The sequence below is a fragment of the Bufo bufo genome, chromosome 5 (assembly GCF_905171765.1).
Source record: "Bufo bufo chromosome 5, aBufBuf1.1, whole genome shotgun sequence".
In the NCBI taxonomy this organism is placed as follows: Eukaryota; Metazoa; Chordata; class Amphibia; order Anura; family Bufonidae; genus Bufo; species Bufo bufo.
The window spans coordinates 322,341,971-322,369,227 of record NC_053393.1 but is presented as its reverse complement, the minus strand read 5'-3'; the positions used below and the strand labels follow the sequence as shown (position 1 = coordinate 322,369,227).

General features: G+C 47.7%; 1 protein-coding gene across 1 annotated transcript in view; it reads right to left on the bottom strand.

Moving 5' to 3' along the window:
* DROSHA (drosha ribonuclease III) overlaps positions 1-27,257 on the bottom strand; it is a 351,648-nt gene that overhangs the window by 304,934 nt on the left and 19,457 nt on the right. The window contains exons 5-8 of the mRNA XM_040432119.1: positions 24,272-24,413; positions 15,570-15,721; positions 8,887-8,967; positions 6,360-6,446 (exon numbers count right to left, since the gene is read on the bottom strand). Coding sequence (XP_040288053.1) covers positions 6,360-6,446; positions 8,887-8,967; positions 15,570-15,721; positions 24,272-24,413 — 462 coding nt within the window. The remainder of the gene's footprint in view (positions 1-6,359; positions 6,447-8,886; positions 8,968-15,569; positions 15,722-24,271; positions 24,414-27,257) is intronic.

Here is a 27,257-nt window from a genome sequence, read left to right as displayed (position 1 = left end):
CTTTACTTTACAGCACGCTCTGTTCCAGGCGCCGTTTTGCATCCGAATATAGAATTGACCAAATGATCCACAAAGTTATTCAGAAAAAGGCAGCTGAAATATCATTTCTTATCACCAGGTTTCCTTCGCAGACTTCGACATTATTGTATGCCATTCAGATTACAGATAATGCATCCGATTCCCCCTAAACATGTCTATAGGAAACAGTCTACTACACTGCACTGGTCGTAGTAAATTAGCTTCATGAGATTCTGTCACCTATGAAAAAAATTTGATTTTTTGTACTCACCGTAAAATCCTTTTCTCGTAGAAGGCATTGGGGACACAGCACCATTGGTATATGTCCAACTACCACTAGGAGGCGACACTAGACATAAAAAAAAGTGTTGGCTCCTCCTAGTTGGGCTATACCCTCTCCACAGACACTAGACAGATCAGTTTGTACCAAAAGCAGTAGGAGAGAGAAGAAAGGCAAGGAACCAACAACTCCAGTACCGGGAAAGATCAAGAGACCAGCCCGGAGAAGCGGAAGTAAAAAACATAGGGTGGGATCTGTGTCCCCCAATACCTACTACGAGAAAAGGATTTTACGGTGAGTACAAAAAATCCAATTTTCTCGTGCATGGCATTGGGGGACACAGCACCATGGGACGTCCCAAAGCAGTCCCCGAGGGTGGGAAAAGAACAACCATGACACCTGTTGGGCATACAGGTGCGGGAGAACCATGTGACCCAACAGGAGAAAAGCACGGAATAGGCAGGAAGCTTCATAACAAGGGAGAAACCCCAAGGAAGCCACAGTGACGACTGCCAGCACCCCAGGACAAATGCCTGGGAGAAAGTCCCAAATGCAAGAAGAAGGCAAAGGGGAACACCCAGCTCAGCCGAAGGCTGGAGAGAAAGTAGGACAGCATTGCGTATTGGAGCTACCTAACATTCTAATTGTCTCAGGCGAAAGCACAAAACACCCTGAGGTCAACCCCTGAAGGGCCAGGGGAGCAAGGGAACATGGAATCACTGAAGGCCAAACGAGTGAGGGAAGCCATAGCGAGGCTCACATGTGAAGGGAGCAGGTCTCCCCTCACCGCAAAGCAGGTGAAGAAGTTAAGCGCCCTATTGAAAGGAAAAAATTCCAAAAGGCGCCAAGGGAAACCGCCAACCCTTGAAAGGGGAGGGGGTTGTAAGTAAAAACCAGGAAAAGAGAAAAGATAAGACCTGCATCCCCAAACCAGGAGACGAGGAACGAGCCTCTGAAAACAAAATATCGCTGAGAAGCGCAAGACCGGAGAAACTCTGGCCAAACAAAGTATCAGGGAAGAAGGGAACCAGATGCAGGCCCATGAAATCTCAGCAGGGGCACACTGGAGTGAGGGAAGCCATAGCAAGGCTCACATATGAAGGGAGCAGGACTCTTTTCATCCCCCCCCCCACCGCGAAGCAGGTGATGAAGTTAAGCGTCCTATTGAAAGGTGAAAACCCGAAAGGCGCTAAGGGAAACTGCCAACCCTTGGAAAGGGAGGGGGTTGTAGGTAAAGGCCAGGAAAAAAAGAAAAAAGATAAGATAAGACCTGCATCCCAAAACCAGGAGACGAGGAACGAGCCTCTGAAAACAAAATATCGCTGAGAAGCGCAAGACCGGAGAAACTCCGGCCAAATGAAGAATCAGGGAGATGCAGGCCCAGGAAATCTCAGCAGGGACACACTGGACTGAGGGACATGGGAGGAGAAGGAGAGCACTCCCAACAGTCTAAGGAGGAAGGTTCTACAAACAGGAGGAAGTCCCTCCCGAAGGAGACCATAAGGTGGAAATGCAAACCGTAGCACTAAACCACTCAACACCAGGTACTTGACGTGGGAGGATGGGAAGATAGACACGAATCCCAAGAGGTCCACAAGGCTATTGGAACCCGCAAGGGGAACAATCAACCCCGGCCCCTGCCAAACAACGATTATCATACAGAATCTGTGTGGTCAAATGAACGGGGACAGGGACTCCAGAAAGGAGTACCCGCTATGGGCTCACAAGGAACCAGGAACTGAACCACCAGAGGACAACAAAAACCAAGAAAAAAATGAAAAGAACCACCATATGGGAAGGAATTGGCCATGGACAACTAGCCATTCTAAGAATAGTGGCTAGCAATCTGCATACATTGTCCCGGGGAGGGCAAATACAGCGGCTTGGGTTGTACCACTAAAACAACAGACACTCATATGCATAAGGAATGGCATAGTCGCTATAAAAGAAACGGGAGTGACTACACGAAATGTAGAAACCAGCTGCGACTGACATCCAGAAGACTCCCAGGGGGAGAGAGTACCAGACAGGCGCAGACAATAGCAAGGTCCCAGGGGACTGCCCTCTGTTAGATAGTACAACTAAGCAGAGAATATAAGGGAACACCCGTACCCAGAAGGAACTACGGAACCCTGTCCGATGCGAGAGCAAAATCAGCAGAAAATTCACCTACAGGCAGGTGTGTGACGCTCAGTGGTTCTGTCCCTTACTCATCAGGGAGGACGTCCAGCGAGGATAATGTCGCTGACCCCAGAAGGATTCCGTGTGGCGGAGGACATCCAGTGATGGCCAAAAACTGCTGCAGCGGCCGGTGCTCACCAAGCTACGTACCCCAACAAGGAGAAGATCCAGTGGAGATCACTGTACTCCACCAGGAATGGTCCGGCCTGTAATAGAAAACAACGTGGGTACTCCTTTATAATATGGGGGACGCGGAGTGCAGCAGACAGTAGTATTTGATAGGGATGGCAATAGCAACCCTAGCACAAAAGCCAACAACCACCTGGCCATGGTGTAGGGAGCGTGGTTGTATGTGGACCACCCACCAGATCAGAACAGATTAGCCATATACTGGGTACACCAGAAGTAGCAATAGACCGACAAGGTGGAGGTGGGGGTTGGGCTGGCCCACCCCTGCCAGATATGGTTACCATGTTCATGCTGAACCAGGATGGCCGAAAAGGGAAGTAACCAGCATCCGCAGCACAGATTAGAGCCCGGGGAAGGAAGCACCCAGTAATACAGAAACTGTATGGGCCACAGATTGCGCCATAGGGCCCAGCACGTGGGTACTAAAAATAAACGCCTAAAACCGAGGTAAAGTGGCTACATGTTGCACTCTAAGGAGGGTGGAAACAAAGCCACAGCATCCGGGAATGCGACCGCATTTGGAGGGTACAGGTCCTCAACCTGTAAAGTAGAAATACGGCTGTGTAGTGTAGAGATACGACCAGAGAGGTGCAATGGGTACAGCATCTGGAGATGGTAGAGGTACTAGATTTAAGATAAGAGCGATGTGGCCGCATGGAGCACCCTAGGACCAGAGAAGTGCAACGGCTGCCACGTTAGCAATGGCACCTATATTCCGCTCGTGAAGGGGAAAATAGGGCCGCACGATACCACAAAGAACGACAGGTTCACACCACAATTAAGTAAGTGCAATGGCAACTGAAGGATGCCCTCTATTTCACCTAAAAAGAGGGAAACAGGGCCGCATAGTACACCATAGAGCCAGACAGGTGTAACGGCTGCAGCATCAGAGACGGTGCAGGAACTCTACCTAAGAAGGGAGTAAGATGGCTGTTTGGTGCACACTATGATGAGGTAGGTGCAGTAGCCACGGCAATACAAGGTGGCCTCAATATCTCGTCCGGTAAGAGAGAAATAGTGCCGCAAGGTACACCATAAGGCCAGACAGGAGCAACGGCAACAGCCTCTGGAGACAGTGAAGGTACTCTACCTATGAAGGGAGCAAGGTGGCAGCCTGGTGCCCACTAGAACCAAACAGAGGCAATTGCTACAGCAATTGAGAGTGGCCTCTATAGCTCGCCGGGAAGGGAGAAATAGTGCCGCACGGAACACAAGAGAGCCTGCCAGGGATATTGGAAACAGCATCAGGAGATGGTGTAGGGACTCTACCCATGAAGGGAGCAAGGTGGCTGGAAACAGACAGGTGCAATTGCTACGGCATTTGAAGGCGGCCTGTATATCTCGCCCGGAAGGAGGAAATAGTGCCGCATGGAACACCATAGAGCCAGTCAGGAGTAATGGCTACAGCATCTGAAGTACGTGTAGGAACTCTACCTATGAAAGTAACAAGGCGGCTGGAAACAGACAGATGTAATCGCCACGGCATAGAAGCGGGCCTGTATTCTCTGGTACAGGCACTACAAAAGAACCTTTAGAGGCAGAGAAGGGTTGCCAACCCTACAAGTGGCGTTTGCCTGAATTATCAGCTTGCCTAGAACATAGCCCCTGGATAGGGGAACCAGGAAGGTCTGTCGTGTACAGCCTACGAGGGCGTACGTACCAGAGACATCGCGTAGGTGTCCCAGTTGCTAAGCACGGTGACGGCTGCCTTACCTGTGCGGTAATTACCTGTACAGGCAGGGGAGCGCACTCCTAAAGTCCACTAGAGGGGCACCAAACCTGGGTAGGGTATGTACCACCATGCATGTTTGACTTGACCACACAGAGGGATTCTGCATGGTGGAAGACCGCCTGATGCTCTGTTCCGAGGGAATCGGTGCAGAGGTGTTCCCAGAGGCAACTGACAGAGAAGGCTTCGTCACCAGCCTCAGGCCTGTCCTGGGGCGACCCGAGGATGCCGAGGAGGGGTGGAAGCTAGTTGAGACCACCCGAGGTTGGTCCGTGAGCTACTCCTTGCGAGACCCTGTATCTGAGCGTGAGCGTGGCTTATCTGCAGGGAGGACCCGGGGGGGGGGGGGGAGAGCGCAATTTGTAGGAAGCGCTCCAGCGACTCCGCCAGGGATTGGGCGAGTCAGGTAAGGTTCCCATGGTTCAACATGGAGGGAGCCCATTCAGGGGGGGCTTACATACAAAAGGGTTGGGGGGGGGGACAAGGCGACCACGTGGAAACCTCCGTAGACAACGGACGCACGTGAAATACGTGGCGATCCGATAGTGAGGCTGGGAGAGGAGGCCCTCATAGAGCAGCAGGGCTGTCCTATCTCTCCCCGGATGCCACGTTCCCAAGAGGTGCTGCAGCAGCTATAGAGCAGGTGGCAGGGCTGCAGGAGAATGCAGCAATCAAGAGGGGAGGGGGGGAAAAGGAGCCTGCAGAGCAATTCAGCCAGAGGCTGCCTACCAGACCCCAGGAGCTGTGCAGCGCACCCCAAGCAGGAGAGCAGAAGATGGCGACCCGGAGAGTGCAGGAGCAGACAGCCGGGGGAAGAACCGCCCCTCAGAGAGAGCAGGGAACCTAGGGCTGGATTGGCAGGCAGGAGAGGCCCCTCCCAGGCTCCCCCCACGGAGGGGAGGTGACTGAGTAAGACCGGGAAGAACAGAAAGTGGGCGGAGAGATGCGGCCTAGTAGGCCCGAAAAGCCGGGGCCTAAATTATTGGAGCGTGGCCGGGGACGAACGGCCGCGTGCTCCAGAGCTGCCGCGACGAACGGGGGCCAGGTGGGGGAGAGAACTGAAGAAGCGACCCCCAGAGAGGGAAAAACGGAAGGCCAGGGTGCTTCTGGGGCCAGGGTACAGAACCAGGATGGCCTCTGAGAGATGTAGGTATCCGGGAAGGGAGAGGGGGGAATGCGCCCAGGCCCGGGGAGGAGGGTGGGAGACCCTAATCTAACATACTCACCCTCAAACGTCTTCAGGCGCAGCAGTAACCTCCCCCTCGGCGGACTTAACACGGGAACCGTGGGACTGCCAGAATTCCACTGCGGAAGCAGATTTGGGGACTGGGTGGCTGCCAGGGACCTGAGTACGCGCCCGCAGGGGGGCAACTAAAGTGGAACACGATGGAGCCACCCCTGCCGCAGCCTGGAACCTGCAGAGAAGAGAAAGAAAAAATGATTAAAGAAAAAAGAAAATAAAGTAGCAGGATGACCTGCACAAAAAGCAGGTCAGGTCTGCCTCCTACGGACACTAGAACAAGACTGATCTGTCTAGTGTCTGTGGAGAGGGTATAGCCCAACGGGGAGGAGCCAACACTTTATGTCTAGTGTCGCCTCCTAGTGGTAGTTGGACATATACCCATGGTGCTGTGTCCCCCAATGCCATGCATGAGAAATGTAGTGTACAGGTCCGCTAAGCAGTACTAATGGTCACCATTTTCTAAGATGATGTATGGAGACATCCCCGCCCATCAGAGCCGTTGACGTCACCAAACACATGCAGGGCAAAGGAGAGCATCGGAGCATGAACTGCTCTGATGCTCAAGTCAGGGAGGGCTGCCGGGGTGAAATTATGGGTATGTCCAGGTTCAGCTTTGAACCCGGACAACCGCTTTAAGGCAAGTGGAGGGTAACTAAAGAAATACAAAAAAAAAAAAAAAAGTGTTAAAGGAAAATGTTTCAGAGCTAATAGATACTTACTAAGAAATTTGTCGGTGGAGACACTGTAATCCTGTAGTGAAAAAGGCGCCCTGCATTGTTGGTCATCGGACGGCACGATTTGATCGACTACCAGAAAAACAAACAGGACGTAAGGTATGGTCCACTTACCACAAACTATTCCAAAAAGAAGCCACGTACACACACTTCATTATTTCTTTGCATGTCTTAGAAGAAAGGTATAATCTGGCTTCAGCAAGTTTCTGACTAACCTTGCTGTAGTTGGAAAGTCTGTATACAGAAAATGTGATAATCAGACACGCACCTCCTGTTAATTCCCTTCTAAGATCTTGAGGCACTTAGGATACATTTTTTAAGACCGGAGATTTGGATTAAAAACTCTGAAAGACTGCTGCAGCTTGTTGCCATAGTGAATTCACAATCGTTTGTCGCTCTCCTACAGCTAGAGGGGTCTAACCAATATTTTAACATTTATGGAAATGTACAAAAGTTGAATCTGCTAAATAAAATCACAAGGTCTGCGTTTTGGCTAGGAGTATTCCCTTTCCCCTCCTGTTCCCAAATGATTGTAATTAGCTTTTAAGATTTACATATTTAACAGCTATTTTCTTCCCTCTTATTAAAAAAGCAGAATGCTTAAATACGTAGACGCTACTGATGGTCCAGTTCTCAGATGTTAATTTTCTACTTTTTTTAAATAGTGAAATATTCATTGCTAATAACGTAGCTACCAATAAACTTGCAATTGCACTGTCAATGCCACTGCCAGGCATTAACACTGGTTTCTCGTGGAGTACCATGCTCTTCATGAAAAGAGATGACATAACTGAACTGTGTCAAGGAGTTTATGGAGAGTGTACGGGATCAAGGAGCTGAGAGAATGGTTTCAAGCCTCTTCAGCATACTTCAAGCATCGATGCAAGTAAGGCACTTGCTTAAAGTGGACCTTTCACCTCTCCTGACATTACTGTTTTAATAGCTTCATGCATTCCCCACATAACAATAATCCTGGAGCATCTACTCTTATGACTAGGTTGTGTCATTTCTTTATTATTTCTACTAGAAGTTATGAATTAATTGCTAGTAGTCAGCAGTAAAGGTACAGAGGGGTGGTAACCAGTTGGGGGCGTGTACCTGCACAGACTGACTCTATCCAATCAGTGCTGCCATTTTCAGATTGTGCATGGACACACCCCAACTGGTTACCTCCCCTCTGTACCCTTACTGCAGACTGCTAGTAATTCATGTATAACTTCCAGTGCAAATAATAAAGGAACAGCACAACATAGAGCCATAAGAATAGACGCTCCAGAATTGTTATTATATGGGGAAAGCATGAAGCTATTAATACAGGAATGTCAGGAGCGGTGAACGATCCTCTTTAACTCATTGCAAAGGGCCTAACTGACCTAGGAGTAAGGTGACACAGAGAACACACATTGGTTTATATAATTATTCATCACTAATGTCCATCCATAACATTGTGCTACTCGTACACATGGCGTCACATTAAATGCTGCGTCAAATGTGCGGCAAAGACAGCAGGTGATTTACCACTAATTTCTGTGGCAAGGAGAGGTGAAGCATGTTACACTCTGCACAAAATGCCTATAGTGGTCCTTCAAGATACAATGGTCTCAGGAGAATACAATATTTTCAACTTAAAATGGTCTCTCATGGGCCATTTTAAGTTGAAGCTACACTTAACATACAATGCCTCAGACTCAGATCCACACTATAAGCATGACCATTTCTCTGCACTAGTTCTAGGTAGCTCTTCTTTACAGAACAGTTCAGTACTACACGGCCTGTACTGCCCTCTGTCTGTACTAGGCGGAGATGCTGCATTTTACTTTTCTGGTACACTGTGTATTATATAAGACCCTGAAGAAACTCATCATAGAAAGCGATTTGCAGCTTCTAGCATCTATTCCCGACTGTTATATGTAAGGACCTATTTTTCTTAAAGCGTCTCTGTCAGGATGATCAACCCCATGAAACCAGGAATACTGCCTGGTAGGGTTGATTAAGCTCAATAAAACAATATATTTCCTCTGAATACGTGCCGACAAATATTCAATTCTGTAGATTAGGTATTTGGAACTCCAGGGGGCTGGCCATAGCACTAGGAGCATCACTAGCACGATGCCCCTGTGCAATCTGTACCCCCCCCCCTTTGTGTGACAGGGCTGGACGAGATCCAGGCTATGACCAGCCACCTTGGTGCTCCAAACACCTAATTTACATAAATATAAAATTAATATATATGTCGGCATTTATTAACCCTCGAGAGGCTAGAAATATATAATTTTACTCAGCATGATCAACCAACCAGGTAATATGCTTGGTTTAATAGGGTTGATCATGCTGATAGAGGCTCTCTAAACCATTATTTTCTATTATCTTGGGACAATATTTTAGGGCTTTGCAACAAGTTAATTTTCTACAGAGATATGGACTAAAGTTACATTAATTTCAACTTGCAGTGGTTGTCCCAGAACCAATTAATATCGTTACTTGAGGAACCACTGCACAGGACAGAATTTACCTCCTCTCCTGGATAGATACTGTGCCGGATCCCCGTCCGTTTGGCTTTAATGCTGCACTTGCATAGGGGACCAACATTCATCTGATAAAAAGGAAACTGAGAATATCAAGGTCAAAATATCATCTTTTCACAGTTTTAAATGTATACTTTATGTGATTGCTCTGAATTTCTCTTATACGAGAGCGATTAACAACTCTACCATACTTTCGAGGAGACATACATGTACTGTACGTAAAAAGACAGACAAAAACATGTGGCCTTGTTATTTTGCAGATTTGAGATTTGGTCATGAACCACATCATTAAAGGGGTTATCGAGGAAAAGTTATTTCTGACGTATCCTCAGGATAGGTCATCAGATCGCAGGGGTGCATCAGATAAGGTCATCAGATCGCTGGGACCCTGACCGATCCATTTCAACATCAGCCACTATGATAAATAAGATGCATTTTTAGACTAGGTTTAGAAAGCATTCAGAAATCCACCTCACTGATGACAAAGCTACTGTAGATGAAACTAGACCCATATTTTCTCCTGTAACAGGGATCAGCAACCTTCAGCAGTCCAGCTGCTATAAAACTACAACTCTAAGCATGCTTGGCTGTTCTTCTAAATCCCCAAGAAGTGAATGAAGCATTCTGGGAGTGGTAGTTTCTGAACAGCTGGGATGCTGGAGGTTGCCGATTCCAGTCCTATAACATAAGGAAAGTTCAGGTAGGGTTGGACATACGTGGAGCTATCATGGTGATGCTTTCACGCACCGCATTTTTGAAAAATGAAGTTTTTCATGCAGTTTTTGGAACCAAAGCCAAAAGTGGATGCTAAAATAAATAGAGAATGTACGGGAAGGTCTTCTACCTCTTCCTGCTGGATCCACTTCTGGCTTTGGCTCACAGAACTGCATCAAAACCTGGAGTGGCATTTACTAAAAAAAAAAAAGCTGTGTGTGTAACCATCCTAAAGATACCGAGCAGATGCAGTAAAACAAATCCAGATCACGAGCGCAGGAGAGTTGCTAGGACTGGTCTTTGCAGCAGCAGCAGTTGAAGCAACAGTACATAAAGTACATAGGGGGGTTTGATGTGAAAATATGAATAAAAATCATATGTCACGGCAACCACTGTAGACTGCAGATATCCGAGAAGAGGCATATATGTACCTTTATTCCCATAGGATCAGCATACTCTGCAATAACACCATAACATAAAAGCAATACCCTGGCTGCCCTGCACGCGGATTTAATCTATTAACTGATGTACTGTTGGCCGACATCTGTGACTTGCACTTCCCCTGTGATGTCTGCCACAGCCGCAATGTCTGGGAGTGAGCTGCATCATCCCACTAAATGTATTAAAAATAAAATTATACTGGAAAGGTGTTTGCAACCTGCAGCTTTTCAAATATTTTCCAACCAGAGCTCTTATGAATCTCTGACAGCAATTGACAAGTTGAAAATGACATATGTAATACTAAACCAGTAACTTATTACTAAGGTTTGATGTGATTTTGAGAGTTTTTATTTTTTTCCCTTTTTACAATTTTAAACCAAATGTTCCATCTGGAGAGTATTGACAATATCCAGTTGGGAATTGGGCGGAATAGCCCACAGCCTATGTCGAGCAACGGGGACAGCAGCATCGGCAGAGCGAGGGACAGATAAGTAGTAACCTAATGAACTTCCTTTTAATCAATAGCTCAGAGAACCTCTTTACATGGGTCAGCCTATGTACGTTTGAATAGGTGATAAATGTATGATAATTGGCTTTTTGTACTTACCGTAAAATCCGTTACTCGTTTAATTCAATGGGGGACAAAGCACTATGGGTATACACCCAGCTACCACTAGGAGGCGACACTAGATATCAAAAAGGTTGGCTCCACCCAGGTGAGCTATACCCTCTCCACAGACAGTAGGCTAATCAGTTTGTACCAATAGCAGTAGGAGAGAGAAGCAAAAGCAAAGAACCAACATGTCCTGGACCAGGGAAGGAAGAAGAGCAGCATCCCGGTGACCGAAAGAGAAATTTAAAAAAAAGGGTGGGATCTGTGTCCCCCAATGAATTGAACGAGAAAAGGATTTTACAGTAAGTACAAAAATCCAATTTTCTCGTTAATGTCATTGGGGGACACAGCACCATGGGACGTCCCAAAGCAGTCCCCAAGGGTGGGAAGGAAATCTCATGCAAAAAGTTGGGCGCACAGGTGCAGGAGAACCATGTGACCCAACAGGACCAGGAGAGGCCATAGCATGAAATGGTAGATAGAAAACTAAGGAAGTGAGCCAAGAGGCTCCAGGACCTGGAAGAGTCCAAAGAAAAAAATTATGGGAGACATCCCATAGTCAGGATCCCAAGGACAAGTGCCTGGGAAAAAAGGCAATATGCAAAAAAGGAACAAGGGGAAACACGCTAGAGAAAAGGGAGCAGGGCTAGATGTCCGGCGCAAGAACCAAGAGTTGAACAAGTGCGCACCAGAGAGCCCGAGGAAGGATCTGGAAGAGCCAGGGCTACCCCTGAAGAAACAGGAGAGAAGCACAACCAGAAGACGTCTGTTGGTAATGACCTAGCGCTCTGCATATAGAAGGATGCTCCAGGAGGAGGATCTATAAGGACAGACCCAACAAGAAAAATTTGACTATGAGGGAACCAGATGGGAGAGAAAATGCCTGGGAAAAGGACAGGAGCAATCCTGAACCAAGGAGAAAACTTCCTGGAGACAAGCTAAAGGAAGACACATTGAACCCCCCCCTTGGCAAAAGGAAGGCGATACCATAAGACCTGGAAGCAAGGGAACCCGACCAGTAAGAGGATCCAGCCAGGTAAAAACTCTAAATTGTCTCAGATCAAAAACATGGCCTGTCCGTGGCAACCACCATGTGAAGGCCAGGGTAGAGAGGAAACAAGGAAGCACTAGAGTTAAGGGTTGGGCAATAAACCAATCTTAACGATATGCCGCGGTATTAAGAAATGGCGATATTGCTGTTTCTTAATTACCGCTGTATTTTAGTGACGTCATTGGGGCAGTCGCACGTCACAGTGCTGAATGTCTCTAAAACATCCGGCGCACATTACAGCCGTCACAGTGGAGAAGGAGAGAGTCCCTCCCCAATAGTGAGGAGGAGGGGAGGGGCTGTGGCAGCTGCCCCACCAATGAGAATTAACCTCAATACAAATATACACCACGGGTGCCGGCCATATCACATACCCGGCACCCAGTCTCATTGACAGAAAGCGGCAATCCCGCGAACCGAGGCAATTAACCCCTCAAGTGCGGCACCTGAGGGGGTTAATTGGTGTGGTTCGGTGGGATCCCTGTCATTGAGGCCGGGTGTCTGCTGTGTTATATGGCCGGCACCCGCAGTCTATATTTGTATTATGGGGTTAATTACATTCATTGGTGGAGAAGTGCGCCCCCCCCCCCATACACCAGTATTATCAATTATAATCATTGGTGGCGCAGTGCGCCCAACCCCTCCAGTATTATAATCATTGGTGGCATGGCCACAGGGTCCCCTTCCCTCTTCATTAGTGGTGCAGTGGTAGCTTCTGATCAGAGCCTCAGCAGTGAAATCTTGCGGCTCTGATCCATTACCATGGCAGCCAGGACGCTACTGAAGCCATCCATGGCTGCCATGGTAATCTACCTGCTGCCATGTGCACAAAGCCCAGGGCAGCAGGGACAATGGGAGATCCTATTCACCCCAATAGATCTCTATTAGAGTGCATAGGACAAGGGATGAAAAGATCCCAGGTTCTAGCCCCATAAAGGGGGCTAATAGTTATTAAATAAAAGATTAAACAAAAACACCAAAACACCAAAAAAATTTAAATCACCCCCTTTCCTAATTTACATAAAAATATATAATAGAAAAAAATAATAATTAGGTATCGCCTATTTTGGTATTGTGACAACCCTGGTCACGGGAGTATAAGTCCTTTAGGTTACAAAGAAATGGCATCTAGTGGCTGTAAACCCCCAGAGCCAGGAGACCGGCGCTGGATAACAGTCGCTGCACTCTGGGGGCTGCTGCACAGAGAGGCCGGGGCTGAGAACAGTCACTGTGTTCTGGGGCTTGCGGTAATATGGCTGTAGTGTGTAGGGACTAAGACCCATATGGGAAGTGCCAGTCTTTAGTAAATGACATCCAATGTTTTATTTGACTGAAAGGCAGCTTTATGATGCCAAGGTGCCCTTCCTGACAATGTGCACCTATGATGGGCACACTCTGAACAACCCACTTATCAGAGTTTTCCGCTAGGATGTCCCATTTTCTATGGGAGCGGCAAAAATGGCTGATCGCTGCTATCTCCAGCACTCCCATAGAGAATGAATGGAGCATCAGATTGGGTGGGGGGGGGGCGGGCTTGGGGGAAGAGCGGTGACCCCGCTCTTGGTGCTAAACTAAGAGATATTACTGCATGGGGGCATACTGGAGACATTATAATGTATGGGGGCAACAAGGAAACACAAGTACATGTTTTGAGTGTTTTTTATTTTATGGGCATTTATCACGAAATATATCGCTATCGAGATAAATTTCTTAATATCGTTATCGTGGGGATATTTTTGATATCTCCCAACCCTACTGGAGGCCGAACGATTGAGAAAAAGAATAGCAAAGACTCACCATGGGAATGGAGAGTCCAGGTGGGAAAAGAGAAAAACACCCTAGGAGAAGGTGGAAACTCCATCCTGCCATAGAAAGCAGGCAACCTCTGGGGAATGGCCAGGAGAAGTGAATGTAAAGACATGCGTCCCGTACAAAGGAAGCGAGAATCGAGCCTCAGAAAAACTGGAACAAAACATCACTGTGAAATGTAAGACCAGAGAATCGCTGGCCACATGAAGCCTCAAGAAAAAAAGGAACCAGTCACAGGCCCTGGTGATACAAGTGGAGACACACTCGTCTGAGAGATATTGGAGTAGAAGAGAGAGGACTCCAAACAGCCTAAGGAGGAACAGTTCTCAAATCGAGGGAAAGCTCCATCCCGGAAGTGGCCAAAACGAATGTAAATTGCAAACCGGAGCAACTCCGAGGTACCAGGACATGAACCTGGAAAGACGGGCAAAGAGATTAGAATCTCAAGAGGGAAACAAGCCTATGGGGACCCAGGAGGGAAAAGAACCAAAACGGGCCTAAAGAAGCAGCTGTCATACAAAGCATGTGCGGTCAGAGATGTCATGAGTAGCTTCCGCAGAGGGAACCAGCCAGTGAAGGACAGGGTAGCTAGATGGTCTAACAACCATTGGGGCAGGGACTCCAAGCAGGATTTCCCAGTCAGAAGCTCAAGTAGGGTCCACAGAACTGGACCGCATGAAAACAATAATAGCCAGATTATCGAAGGAAAAAAATGTAGCAAGCCAGGGACTAAGGTAGAAGGGAAGGCCGGGAAGGGGCTTGGGTGGCCAGGAGGAGAAGGGTTTCCCAAGCCCCCCGAATAAAGTGAAACCCACCCCCTGGCCAAAGGAAGGGAACTAACCTGAGACCACATGGGACAGGGATGCAGGGGGTAATACTTACAGTCGGGCGTCTTCAGGCGCCGCAGGGTCACCCCATAGGCAAACTCGCACTTACGTGGGATTACCAACATGCCACTGCGGATGCAGTGATGGGGGACCGGGTGACCGGCAAGGCACCCAAAGTACGCGCCCGCAGGGGGTGCAACTAAAGTGGTTATCCACGATGGAGCCCCATCCTGCAGCAGGCAGGGACCTGCAGACGAAAAGAAAAGGGAATAAAATAAAATAAAAGAATAAAAATAAAAAAGTAGCAAGACCTGCAAAAAAACAGCAGGTCATGTCTGCCTCCTACGGACACTAAACTAAAACCGATTAGCCTAGTGTCTGTGCAGAGGGTATAGCCCACCTGGGTGGAGCCAACCTTTTTGATATCTAGTGTCGCCTCCTAGTGGTAGATGGGCGTATACCCATGGTGCTGTGTCCCCCAATGACATTAACGAGAAAACCACGAGTCCTTCCTTCTAGGAAACTCAGCAATCTTAAGAACAGGGATCCCCCGAGTGAATGTAATGGTAGTGTGCATGCTTGACCACCACATCGGTCACTGTCTATGGGACCATCAAGTACAGCACTCAGCTCTCTCTGTCACTCTGTTGACAGAGAGCTCCAGTGACTAACTATGATAGAAGCACACCACAGAATAGGTCATGAATGTATGATCGCTCGGGGTCTGACCACTAGGACCCCCAGCGCTCCTTCATTGAATCATCACATATCTTGTGGGTCGGCCATCAATGTTGCTCATGGGCCAAGACCTTTATTTGCAGTTTTGACCGTGTCCTCTGATGCAGTACTGTGAATACGGACCTATACATTACGCTCTGTAAGCCTCAATGTTTCGGTCTTGATTTCCTCTGCTCTGGCTGTGACCAATTAACCACAGGAAAGGCCACTGAATGTGTTACTGAAAAAGGTGTTCACGCTTGTTAATGAATAGCAGTCAGCCTACAATCTGCAGTGTAAGATGAGTGGTATTCATTAGAACACTCCAATAATTTTCCCCGGGTCAACGCACGAAGCGAGAAATGGATTAATAGTTTTACAACAACTGTCCTGCTGTAATATCTCTTGAGTGAACGCTTTGACCTTTTTACAAGCTATGATGGGCTTTCTCCAGCTATCCAACGCCTTCTGAGATGCCTGCACCCTAAGAGGCATACAGACCTGGCCAGGGTCGTTATACCACAGTTCTTCATGAAGACGATCAGGATGAGCTTTCTTCCTCTTTATTTCAGCAATCACATCAAAGACCTCCGAATCGGAGCTGCTGGAGCAGCTGTCATCATCTGTATCACAGTCAGAGTCACTGGAGCTCTCTGCCGACAGAAAGGAAAGAGTGAGTCACATCTAGAATAAAGCCGCAACTTTACTACATCCTCCCAGAATCAGTGAAGCAACCATGACAATCTTACAGCTTCTCGTTAGAGATCACATACGTTCTGGGTCCTCTGTTCTTCTCAATGTGGCAGCAATGCCTAAATACCAAGTGCTCATTTTCCTTTCATTTACTTATGTGCCTACCGCAAGCTTCCTCTCACTTCTGAAAGACCTTTAAGTACCACAAATCCTAGCAATTATACCAGGATAGCACCAAAGACAGACACATATCACAAACTAGACTAGGAATGACTGGTGGCTGATAGCAGCATGGCAATATCATATCTATAAGGGCTCATTCAGACGGCCGAATGCTGTCCGCAAAAATACTGAATGCTATCCGTTTTTTTGCGGATCCGCTAAAAAACGGATCTGCAAAAAAACGGATAGCATTCAGTATTTTTGCGGACCCATAGACTTCAATGGGGCCATGTCCTGATTTTTAAGGACAAGTATAGGACATGTTTCATTTTTTTTGCGGATCCGCAAAAAAACGGATAGCATTCAGTATTTTTGCGGACAGCATACGGCCGTCTGAATGAGCCCTTAACCTCTTAAGTACTGGGTCTATTTCTATTTCAGCATTTTCATTTTTTCCTTCCCACGTTCCAATAGCCAAAACTTTTTAAATTTTCTGTTCATATGTCCATAGGAGGACTTATTTTTAGAAGGGAAAAGTTGTATTTTTAAACGGCACTATTTAATTTATTGTATTAGAAAAAGGGGGGAAAAATTATTTGTGGTGTTAAATTGAAAAAAAAAAATAAAACAAATAAAAATTCCACCAAGGTTTTTTGGGTTTTGATATAACATTCACTGCATGCTAAAAATGACATGACGTCCTTATTCTGTGGTTCAATACGAACACGGCTATACTAAACTTTTTTTTTTTGTGTTTTACGGCTTTAAAAAAATAAATAAAAGCCTTTGAAAAAAAAAAATTAAAATTTTCTTTGCAACTCCATTTTCTGACAGCCATAACTTTTTTATACTTCTATCCACAGAGCTGTATGAGGGTTTTTTTTTTTTGCAGGAGGAACTGTATTTTTTATTGGTACCATTTTTGATCACGGTTATTCAATTTTTAAGGGGGACAAGGTGACCAAAATACAGTGAATCATGTTTTTTTTTTTTTCATTACAGTGTACAATCTGCCGGAAAAAAAGAATAATTATATTTTAATAGTTCAGACATTTTTAGATGCGGCGATGCCAATTATTTTTTATATGTAAAGGGGGGTGAATTGCACTTTTTTTTTTTTTTTTACAGTAACTTTTAGCCTCCTTAGAGGACTAGACCATCTTTTTATCCCTTGTCCCATTCACCCTAAGGGCTCTTGCACACGACCGTATGTATTTTGCAGTCCGTAAAAAACAGATCCGCAAAAAATACGGATACATTTTGCGGAACGGAACAGCTGGACGCTAATAGAATAATACTATCCTTGTCCGTAATGCGGACATGTTCTATTTTTTGCAGCACGGAAATACGGACCTATGGAAACTAAATGCACATGGAGTAACAGTTTTTTTTTATTTGCTGACCTTACACGGAACCATTCATTTTAATGGGTCCGCAAAAAAAAAAACGGAACGGACACGGAAAGAAAATACGTTTGTGTGCATGAGCCCTAATAGAGATTTGAATAGAGTGAATGGGATTCTGATGCCCTCCCTGCTGAGATGGGCACTCGTGTACAGCTTAGCAGGTAGGTTACTATGACAGCCCTGGGAAGCTTCATCAGCTCCAAGGCCATCATGGTAACTGATCGGAGCCCCACGATTTCAGTTTGTTGGCTCCGATTGGAAGGCAGAGGAAGCCGCATTCCTTTGCCTTAATTTGCCTTAACTCACAGATGCCACGATCGCTGTTGATCCCAGCATCTGAAGGATTAAATGATGGGGTTCGGTGTGATCACTGTCCCTCGTCATTGTGGGCGGGTGTCTGCTGTATTATACAGCCCGAACCAGCCACATATGGAGCAGGCTCACTGCAGCAGCCCACTCTATACAAGCCCTCAGCCACTGTAACGTACAGGTACGTCACAGTGGCTGAAGGGGTTAAAAACAAGATTTTTATATAACTTACCAGTAAAATCTCTTTCTCGCTCTTCCTTGGGGGGACACAGAAGACCTTGGGTATAGCTCAGCTCCCTAGGAGGCGTGACACTAAGTGAAAACTGTTAAGCCCCTCCTCCAACAGCTATACCCTCAGCCTGGAGAGAGAGACTGCCAGTTGCGTGTCCAAGTAGTGAGAAAAGGCAATGTCCAACAAGTGGAACCAACAGGCCAACTACCCAACGGGGTAAACCAAATCCGGAAACAGTGTAGAAAAAAAAAAAAACAATGAATGGGTGGGTGCTGTGTCCCCTAAGGAAGAGCGAGAAAGAGATTTTACTGGTAAGTTATACAAAAATCTCGTTTTCTCGACCCATTTTCCTTGGGGGACACAGAAGACCTTGGGACGTCCGAGTGCAGTCCAAGAGGGGGGGGACCACAGCTCCAAGGCGAAGCACCCGAAGGCATCAAGGAACCGCCGCCTGCAAACCCAGGCGGGCCAAGGCAGCATCCGCCGATGCCCGAGTATGCACCCTGTAGAACTTGGTAAGGCGTGCAAGGAAGACCGGTGGCCGCCTTGCACAATTGCACAGCCGAAGCCCAATGCCTCCAGCCCAGGAGGCACCGACCACTCTGGTGAAATGAACGGTGACACCAAAGGCGGAACCCTGCCCTTGGTGCGGTAACCTTAGCAACAGCCATTCTGATAAAGCAGAGGAAAACCACCCTGGAGGCAGTCAAACCTTTGTGCGGACCTCCTGGAACCACAAGAGACCGAGCGTCGACAAGAGTCGGAGATCTCGAAGTAAAACTGCAAGGCCCAAACAACGGCCAATCGGTGAAGTGTCCGTTCCCGGGGGTGGGAAGGGGAGGACGATAGCCTCGTTGAGATGAAAGGCAGATACCACCTTCAGAAGGAAGGAAGGGACGGGATGGGATGGAGAACAGCCCTGTCCTGGAGAAGGACAGAAGGCTCGGAACAAGAATGGCCGCCATTCAGACACCCGTCTGAGAGACACGATGGCTACAGAAACACAACCGTACAGGATAGAAGGAGTAGAGAGAACTTCTGTAACAGCTCCAAGGGAAAGCTTGGAGCGCTGAGAGCTCAGTATGTAGTTCCCAGGGCGGAACCGGAGGACAGTACAGAGGAACCAAAGAGCCACTCCGTGGAAGAAAGTCTTGACAGGCCCAAGAGGGGCCAGGGAACGCTGGAAGAGGATGGACAGCGCCGACACTTCAAGGAACAGAGTCCCAGTCCCAGGCCGGACTGGAGAAAGACAGAACCATGGGGAGAGAAAGGCAGAGTGGGGGAATGCCCAGCTTCCCACAGAACCCCAGGTAAGAACTCTAAGTCCGACAATAGATCCTGGACGAAGCATGGCCGGGAGCGAACACTAGCGTGCCCGCTGGAATCGCCTGGGCAAGTGGGAGAAAACTCAATGTGATCAGGCACAGACCAGTAACACGGGCAGAAGAGTCGGCAAAACTGGTCCCGTCGGCCCCCGAGCAACGTCGTCCCGTATCCACCCGGAGTGGGGGAGCAGATGGAGAGACGGGAGGAAACGAAAGGGTCCGCCCAGCATCCGACAGATGCCAGGACAAGACAGGCTAAAGTCCATGTCGATGTTGCCACCACAGGAAGGGGCTCTACAGTCCCGGTGTGGGAGATCTAAGGACAATCTTGACCGAAGTGTAGTCCTCCCAAGTTATCGAGAAGGTAAGTCCACAGCAGGACCATTGTCTAGAATGGAAAACACAATCTGCACCCAGCGGGAGGACAGAACGCGGTAGACCCGGTAAATAGGCACACAGCTAGTACAGCCAGTGTGAACGAGGGAGACGGTACGAGGCCACAAGGAACACCGGAACCATCCAAGTGAACAACCATGCTCTCCCCAGAGGGGAGGGCAGTGAAGGAACAGCCTCTGAAGCCTGGCCGGGGCAGAAGCCACATCGGAGTGATATGCCCCGAGCGGGAGCCAAAACAGAGCCGGCAAGAAAAAGCAGTCGAGACAGAGGTCGGCATAACACCCTCCAACCGAAAGGAGGAGTGGGCAACAGGGAAGTCATAGTAGGACAGCTCAAAAGCAGAACACCCGCTACTCTGCGAGACGCCCGGCTCACTGCCTCGCAGAAGGTGAATACCCTGAAGAACCCAAAGTGGCCTGGATAATCGAGCACCCAAGCGAAGTTGGGGGACCTTCCCGAGAAGAGCGGCCCGAACCTGGTAGCAGAGGGCGCCAATTAGGAAGGACTCATACCACACTGCATCCGAAGAGGAGGAAATGGTAGTAGGCGAGGGAACCGTAGTCCCGCCAGAGCAAACGTAGAATTTGAGGGGCGCTGCAGACAGCACTCTGGTCCATGTGACCGCTTGGACAGCCGTGATTCTCGTGAGCGTGCAAAATTCCGCCCATGGAATGAGGGGTGGTCATGCACAAGGCCAGCACCGTATCCAATGGGAGTGTAAGCATTCCACCCATATTAGAGGGCCATGCTCATGGCCAGCAACGTATCCGGTGAGAGTGCAGTATGCCGCCCAGAAAGGGGGGTCATGCACATGGCTAGCATCGCATCCAGTGAGAGTGCAAGCACCCTGCCATGGATGGGGGTTATGCACATGGCCAGCAACGTATTGGCGAGAGAACAACCACAGTCAGTGAGAGTGTATGTATGCCGCCTGAGGAAAGGAGGCATGCCCATGGCCGGCAGCGAATCCAGTGAGAGTGCAGCACACCGCCCATGGAAAGGGGGTCATGCACATGGCCGGCAGCGGATCCAGTGAGAGTGCAAGCACCCCGCCATGGAAGGGGGTCATGCACATGGCCAGCAACTTACCGGCGAGAGAACAACCCCAGTCAGTCACAGTGTATGTATGCCGCCTGAGGGAAGGAGGCATGCCCAAGGTGGGCAGCGAATCCAGTGAGAGTGCAGCATACCGCCTATGGAAGGAGGTCACGCATATGGCCGGCAGCGAAACCAGAGTGTGCAGCATTCCGCCTATGGAAGGGGGGTCATGCATATGGCTGGCAGCAAATCCAGTGAGAGTGCAGCGTTCCGCCTATGGAAGGGGGTCGTGCACATGGCCAGCCCGCAGCCAGGGAGAGTGCAGTATTCCGCCTAGGAAGGGGGGGTCATGCACATGGCCAGCACCATAACTGGAGAGGGTGACGAATTCTGCCTATAGAAAGGGCGGCATGTACTTGGCCAGCGCAGTATCCTGGGAGAGGGCAAGAAACCGCCTAGAAGGGGAACATGCACCTGGCTAGCGCCGCAGCCGGGGAGCGCGACATGTCGCTTATGGAAAGGGGGGCATGCATACGGGCAGCACTGCGCAGCCCACAAGAAATCTGTTATATATATATATATATATTTTTTTGTTTTTGTTTTTATTTTTATAACACAGTCTCTCTGAGGCAGGAAGGGGGCCACCATACAGGGGCACAGCCTCTCTGAGAGGCAGGAAAGGGGACAGCCATACAGGCCCATGAGGAAGCCCAGATCTTAGAGGGTCTCCTCTAGATGGGAGCCGGCCAGTACCCAAAGGGTTAACAGGGATCCGTCCTGGGGGGCGGCGCTGCAATCCCCTGGGGGCGGGGGAACCTCCAGGCGGGAAGAATTTGCGCCTGGAAAAGTTCCCTCCCCTTCCAACCGAGGCCGGAATGTTAGGCCGCGAAGCCGGGGCCTAAATTTTTGCGGCGCCCGGCTGACCGGGGACGCACAGTATCTGAGGTACCGGCCGGGACCTGACCTGTAGTGGCACATGTGGAGAAGCCACTCTCTCACCATCAGCCATCTTCACCATCGGTCCATTCCAGCAGCTACTGGCACCCTAGTGGCAGGACGCTGGAAGAGGGACTTGGCGTGCGGGCGACCCTTGCGCTGGCAGGATGCAGGGGAGCTAGGCTGCCCTGGTCCACCTTGCCTTCTGAGGGGGAGGCAGCAGTGCAGGTGACCGGCACTGGCGCAGCTCAACCCCGGGAGAAACAGAGAGGTCTATTGCGTCTCTGTTGTCCCTGATGGTCTAGAAGAAAAAGAAAAAAGTAAAAGTCTAGAATTAAACAAGGAGAAAAACAGCCCTGCAGAGCAGGGAGTGTCTTGCCTCCTTGGACACTAAGCAAAAACTGGCAGTCTCTCTCTCCAGGCTGAGGATATAGCTGCTGGAGGAGGGGCTTAACAGTTTTCACTTAGTGTCACGCCTCCTAGGGAGCTGAGCTATACCCAAGGTCTTCTGTGTCCCCCAAGGAAAATAGGCGAGAAAGGGGTTCTTCGGGATTTAAATATTGAAGGCCTATGCTAGGCAGTGTGACTTCACGTTCAACAGTCACATGGCTTAGGCACAGCTCAGCACCATTCAAGTGCACATAAATCTGCATCTGCAGCCACCCTTACGCAATTTTTAACAACCCTATTGAAGTCTATGGGGAAAACCAGTCTACATAGGGTGCAGAATCGCACAAACAATTAACATGCTGTCGATTTTAAAATCTACAAGGCATGTCAATTTCTGCACGTAAGAAAAAATCAAAGTGTACATAAGATTTGTCAAATCCCATTCACTTCGCTGGTACTGTATTACGCTGCAAACAGCACATAATCTACATCATGTGGAGTTACCCTAAAGAGGTTGTTCACCCCTGGGGACCTTTTCTGCAGACGTGGCCTGCCAGACCTACAGTGGGAATCCTATTCACCCGATCCCTATTGATCCGTTACGGCCCCATCACTCAGCAGCCGCATGACCTTGGGTCTCCCCACATGAAACCGGATGACGTGGGTCAAGTGGAAGCTGCAGCCAATGACTGGCTACAGAAATGATGCGTCACATGATGGATGACCTGAGACCTGCGGCTATCGAGCGATGGAGCTGGAACACAGTGACCAGCATCAGGTAAGTATGATTCCCACTGAAGGTCCGGCTACGCTGGGGGCTGCAGAAAAGATTCCCAGGGGTGAACAACATCTTTAGCTCGTTCAGACTGTACAAAATTCATTACTTTTTTGCACTCTTTTCCTCATGTCCTCCAGCTGGTAAGCTATAAGGGGCAGGATTCTCCCTACCTTTCATTGTATATGGATGCTCATCTACAAATCTTAAAATTCTGCCATCTTGTGTGTTTGCCACTTCCCCTTAGGCTGCATGCACAAGAAAAGTATTTTCTTTCTGCGTCCGTTCCGTATTTTTTGAGGACCGTATGGGGAACCATTTATTTCAAAAATGGAAGGTACTCCGTGTGCATTCCCTTTCCGTATGTCCGTTCCGCAAAAAAATAGAACATGTCCTATTATTGTCCACATTACAGACAATGATAGTACTGTTCCATTATAGGCCAGCTATTCCGTTCCGCAAAATACAGAATGCACAAGGACGTCATCAGCATTTTTTGTGGATCAGTTTTTTGCGGACCTCAAAATAAATACGGTCATGTGCATGAGGCCTTACTGTATAGTGATCTTGTGTATGCCGTCATTAGTTTATTTGCCCTAAAAGAGACCAACACAGTTAAAAGGGTATTCCCAAATTTTCCCCCTGCTATAAAATGAAAACAGCAACCGTTATTCACCCGTTTATCAGTGCTGCAGCTCCAGTCCTCCTCATACTGTTTATATACATGGCTGCAGTGGTCACAGAGGTATACAGCACGTGACGGCAGCCGCCAATCACTGGTCTCAGTGGTGTTGTGCTTTATACTGCTGAGGACAGTGACTGGCTGCAGTGGTCACGTGCCGTATACCTCTACATCACCGATGCAGTTTTGTATGACAACACCAAGAGGAGAACTGGAGCTGCAGCTCTGAGAACGGGGAGAAACAGATGAGCATGGCTTGATTTCCTATTTTACAGCATTTACTGGAATGGAACAAATTTGGAAATAACTTGAACAATCCCTTTAACAGATATAAGAAGAAATAATGAAAAGCAACATGATGCTAAAACACAATAAAACATATACTGTAGTATATAAGAACACTTACGCATGCTAGAAGGAAACCTGACCTTTAGGAATAATGGCTTTTTAAAAAGGTGTCAACCGAGCAAATGATGAACAGTTCTCACATTTGTCAAAGCCTAAAGCAAATAGGTTATGTATATGTGACTAAATGAGTACGGACAGGGATGTATGCGAATGGCACACGTGATCCACTGCATAGCGCACACTATAGCTGACAATGTGTGAACACCTAGAAGTGATGATAAATCAGTAACGTGGAGAGCACAGATATAAAAGACATAATTGCCAAGTCTGTGCCAAGAATATTTACACTTTCTTAAAATCCACATCTCTACATTCCAGGCGCCAGATATCACAGCAAACATTTCCTAGGCATAGATAGAAACACACATTCACAGATGGTGGTAACTCTGCTTTAATAAAAATAGTAATACTGAGATAACAAGCACACGGAACAAGAACACAGTCTTCTTACCTAAATCCTCATCTAATTTGGTCTTCGGTGGCTCCCACGCTGGCCTAGCAGCTCTAGCTTTTGATTGACGCTTGCCAAGTTCTTCTTCAAACTTGTCAAACAAATCCCGTAACCTGCTTGTGCCGACCACCGTGGAATCGCCCTTTGAAAACATAGCAGAACGACAACTGAGTATACCTTTCATTGAGGTACGGTTCACTTACAAATCTGCACACATTAATACCAGGGGCAAGAACATTCTGGCAAGGAAAACTGTTCTTCTAGCAAAGCATCTGCGGGATCCACACAGTCAAACAGAGCGGTCCTCATAGTTCAAATGAAGAAGCCAAAATAACAAAAAGAGAACATTTACAGTATATATTTTATAATTAACACTTTTTATCAAATATTTGACTTATTGGATGAGAAACAGACACAAAAGTTATTCAATTTGAAGGCTACATGTGCCTGCATTAACTGGGCTACAGGCCACAATCTGACCAGGACAACAACCAGAAAGGAAGAAATAAGCAGCATAGACCAATTATCCACTGACAGCCTTGAAGTACATTGGATCTAGATGGCTAGCATAGCAAGAGGGTGCCTTTCTGAAAGATGCTATGTAGTGGTACTGCTATCGGGGTGGATGGGCCATAGACCCTACAGGGAAACTTACTAGTGGGCCAATAATCATGGAGCCACCTAAGCCTTCCTCAGTCTTGCTGACTGGGTATATAATAATCTGATGCTCTCAACATTAATTAATGCTGGGGGCACCAGGTACTTCTATACCTAGCCAGCAGCCGCAGATCCCCCCTTCAATCCAATTGTTTTGCTATCCTCAGGGCGGTGATACAGTTGAATACCGAGATGGGGCATGGGAGACCCTCATAGGACACAAGCCACTTAATGAGGCAGTGTACAAATTGAGCAGGGACACAGGCGTTTCAGACCACAGGCTAGATAAGGCCTTTTTCCATTCACTCCTAGAGGAGCACATTACTGGGGGGCACCATTACTAGGAGAAGTCAAGGCAGCATGCTGATGGCTGTGGCCTGCATCTCCCTGCTGCATATCTTAAATAGAGACAACTAGTGGAGGACAGAATATGGCAGCTATTGATGGTCACCAAAGGGACAGCTTCTATTTTGTGCTGCGCTGTGGTATGTGGTTCTGCCTGGACAGTATTTTGTGCTGCACTATGGTATTGTTGACCATGCCTACTTCTGTAGGCCCCATCTACTTGCGTTGCACCACCTTCTGTTAATTTGGACCTGAAACATAAAGGCCATTATTTTTAATTTTTTCCAGGACCACTTTCCCAAGTTCCCAATCTGCCCTTGATTGGTATGGCATTTCAGAACTGAACATATAATAAAATAATTGAATGGGTTATCTGGAGTTTTGATATTGAGGATGGGTCATCAATAGCAGATCAATGTGGCCTGGGCACAGCCTAGTCTTATGTGGCTGAGCTGCAATACCAAGCACAGTCACTACACAATGTGCGGCGCTGTTCTTGGTGAGCTGTGAAGAGACCGCAGTGCTCATTGGAGCTCCAGTGAGCGCCACAGCCTCTTGTGGGGGTCAGACTCCAGCTCCTAAGGATAGGTTATCACTATCAAATTCCCCAATAACCCCTTTAACACATTAACAACATTATTTATTGCTATTCGTATTAGTCTACAGAGGAATTAACAATTTTGATCATGGAAAATGACTTAGTACAAGAATAAGAGTGCGGTCACATATGTCTAGCGATCCAGAAGTGCGGCCTCCATAGACCTAAATGGGTACTTTCAAGCTCCGCAGCAATATGCCCGTGGCCAACCGAGAACCAACACTTTGCTAAGAGGATGGATGATGCTGAATGCCCCGCGCAGAAAAAATTTACTCTGGCTGAAAGAGGGTTGTGCCGAATGTTCGTATTCCCCGAATAGGGACCAGTATCCTCTACTGACATGTCTATTTGAGCAACTATTTGCATCCACCTTGTAATAATAGAGAAATGACTAAGTAGTGCCATATCTTTATTATTCCTACAAGCAGTTATAAATGAATTGCTAGCAAGCTGCAGTGGAGGTCCACATGGGTGGGACCAGTTTGGGGGAGGGGATGTCCCTGCACAGTCTGACATTGACAGCACTGATTGGATTGACTGTGCAGGGACACACCTCTGGACCTCCACATAACTTCTAGCAGGAATAATAAAAGGCATGGCACAACAAGAATAGATCTTCCAGAACTAGGGGATGCAAGTAAGTTGCTGAAAAGACACCAGGAGAGGTTATAAGTCCTCTTTCTAAATGTCAAAAATCAAAATCAAACAACTTACAAAAAGACCAAGTGCTCCATCTAATTAGGATGACTTTTAAATTATTTTAGATTATGCAACCTGTTCTTAGTCTTTACGTTCCTCATTATCCAGGCCTCCTATCTCCACATATCAATATTGCTCATCAAGTGGACTCCAATTACAATTTTTTTAGACTAAAAATAATTCTGGTAATGCATTAAAGAATGTATTGTTTCCCAGCATTGACAGGCCAGTGGTCCCCCACCAGTCTGTGCATGCCCTCAACAGTGAGGTGCCCCAATAAAACTAAATTACTCTTCATAAATGTTATGTTAAAAGCAAACTCAAAAACCATATTGAGTTTCATTGTTTTTCCTTCATTACAACTCCCTGTGTCTCCTACCTGTTTATACAGGTGCCGATGTGCTTTCACAATGTCCATGGGAGCAATTTATCTGTCCACTCCTAATATAATGAGGTCTCGGATTAGCTGCCTGCTGCCCCTGCTGAGGTGCTCTCTCCGCTCCACTGATTGCTCTATGAACACTTCTTTGCTGTGTGTGGATATGCTGCTTCACTTCCTTAGATAACGTCTCGCACAAAGGTTTGGGATTAGACAGGTAACTGTATTCCAGGGAATACATTAGAAACCTGACTGTAAGCTGACAGCCCAGCCACGTGTGCTGCACCAGACAAAGCCAGAACTGTCGG